General features: G+C 63.5%; 1 protein-coding gene across 1 annotated transcript in view; it reads left to right on the top strand.

Annotated features, from left to right (window-relative positions):
• LOC101664448 (ATPase family AAA domain-containing protein 3-like) overlaps window positions 1-1,700 on the top strand; it is a 16,130-nt gene that overhangs the window by 13,429 nt on the left and 1,001 nt on the right. Inside the window, 2 exon segments of the mRNA XM_004705490.2 lie at window positions 170-237; window positions 452-619. Of these exon segments, the coding sequence (XP_004705547.1) occupies window positions 170-237; window positions 452-619 (236 nt within the window).

Raw genomic sequence — 1,700 nt, 5'->3', positions numbered from 1 at the left:
GCGTGCGTGCGTGCGTGTGTACATGTACACTCCCCCGTGCGTGTGTGCGTGCGTGTGTACATGTACACTCCCCCATGCGTGTGTGTGTGTGTGTGTACATGTACACTCCCCCGTGCACGCTGCGCTTCTCAGCCCCCCGACTAACATGGGGGTGTTGTCACCGCAGGAGAAGATCAGCGAGGACCTGAGGGCCACCCTGAACGCGTTCCTGCACAGGACTGGGCAGCACAGCAGCAAGTAAGGGCCCCACTGCTGCCCCGCGCCGCAGGGAGAGGGCCACGCTGAGGCTGGGCCTGGCACGGAGGCTTGAGAGGCCTCGGTCGGCCTCCCTCCACCACCCCTGCTCTCCTGGCCTTCAAGGCCTCTGGGCGGGCCCCCGCACTGGTCCGCGTGGGGCAGCTGCAGCCCTGGGGGACGCCCGCCCCCAGCCGCTTCTCTGCTCGCCCCCCAGGTTCATGCTGGTCCTGGCCAGCAACCAGCCCGAGCAGTTCGACTGGGCCATCAACGACCGCATCGACGAGATGGTGAACTTTGCCCTGCCCCAGCGGGCGGAGCGCGAGCGCCTGGTGAGGCTGTACTTCGACAAGCACGTGCTCAAGCCGGCCACCGAGGGCAAGCAGTGAGTCCGGCCCTGTCCCCCAACCACCTCCCACAGCCCTTGCATCCAGGTGCTCCTACGCAGTTGTGTCTCTGCGCCTAGGCTTAGGGGCCCTGTCACCTCCCTTCCCTCTCCCCAGGTTCCCCTGCTCAAGACCCAGTGGGTCTGATACCTGCCCCGCGTGCGGGTACTGCGGGGCAGGTGCCTCCTGAACTTTGTTTTGTGCAAACATCTCGATTGCTCCCCCCCAGATTAGAACGTTCCCCCACAAGCCTCTGAGAAGGTTGGCTGCATTCCCAGATGTCTGCGTCTATCCCCTAGAGGTCAGTGCCCTGCACATCTCCACTGGACTTCAGAGATGCCTCCCCTTCCCGGCTTCCGCAGCTCTGACTGGGGGCCCGGCAGCCACTCCTGGGAGCCCTTTTGAGGGGCTGGAGGAGGGCCTTTATTTGTCTGTTTCGTTGTTGTCGGGACCACACACAGCACAACATAGACCAGCTTCAGTCTCTGGGTGGGTGGGGGTGGCATGCTCACCCTCCCCCGCGAACACGGACTCCCGGTCTCCTCAGTAAGGTTCCTGTCGGAGCTTTGGAATCGCGGGGTCCGTGTGACTCCCTGGAGAGAGGCCTGGAGGGAGCCTTATGAACTCACCTCGAGACTTTGGGGGGTGCGTCTCGTCTTAGATTCCAGGTGCTCTCAGGGCAGTTCCAGCATCTTTGTGGCTTTCCTGTTTGCCGACAGGCATGGTTTTGTTGCTCGTGGTCTGTAAACACGGGGCCGTGGCATCGCGCCTCTTGAGCCAGCTTCCCAAGGGGAGGACAGAGTCTGGGCTCAAAGCTGACTGTGGGGCCCTGGCCACACACACCTCCCCCTGCCAGCCTTTTTGACCGTCTCTGACACCAGCCAGCCACTCCCTCCTCTGCCGGCTGCCTTCATGTGTCGCAGCGGCAGGGCTGTGGGTTCACTAGGGGAGTGGTGGCGAGTGGCCATTTGACACGAGGGTCAGGTGGCACGTGGGCATGTCTTCATTGCAGGGCAGGCCTCTCCGCTCCTCTCAGCCCCATCTGGACGCGGCCTTGCCCTGCCAGTCGGGCACTCTGCA

The sequence above is a fragment of the Echinops telfairi genome, unplaced genomic scaffold (genome assembly GCF_000313985.2).
Source record: "Echinops telfairi isolate 266 unplaced genomic scaffold, ASM31398v2 ScPeMD7_7457;HRSCAF=8495, whole genome shotgun sequence".
NCBI lineage: Eukaryota > Metazoa > Chordata > Mammalia > Afrosoricida > Tenrecidae > Echinops > Echinops telfairi.
The sequence above is the reverse complement of the archived record's forward strand: the minus strand, read 5'-3'. Positions and strand labels throughout refer to the sequence as shown.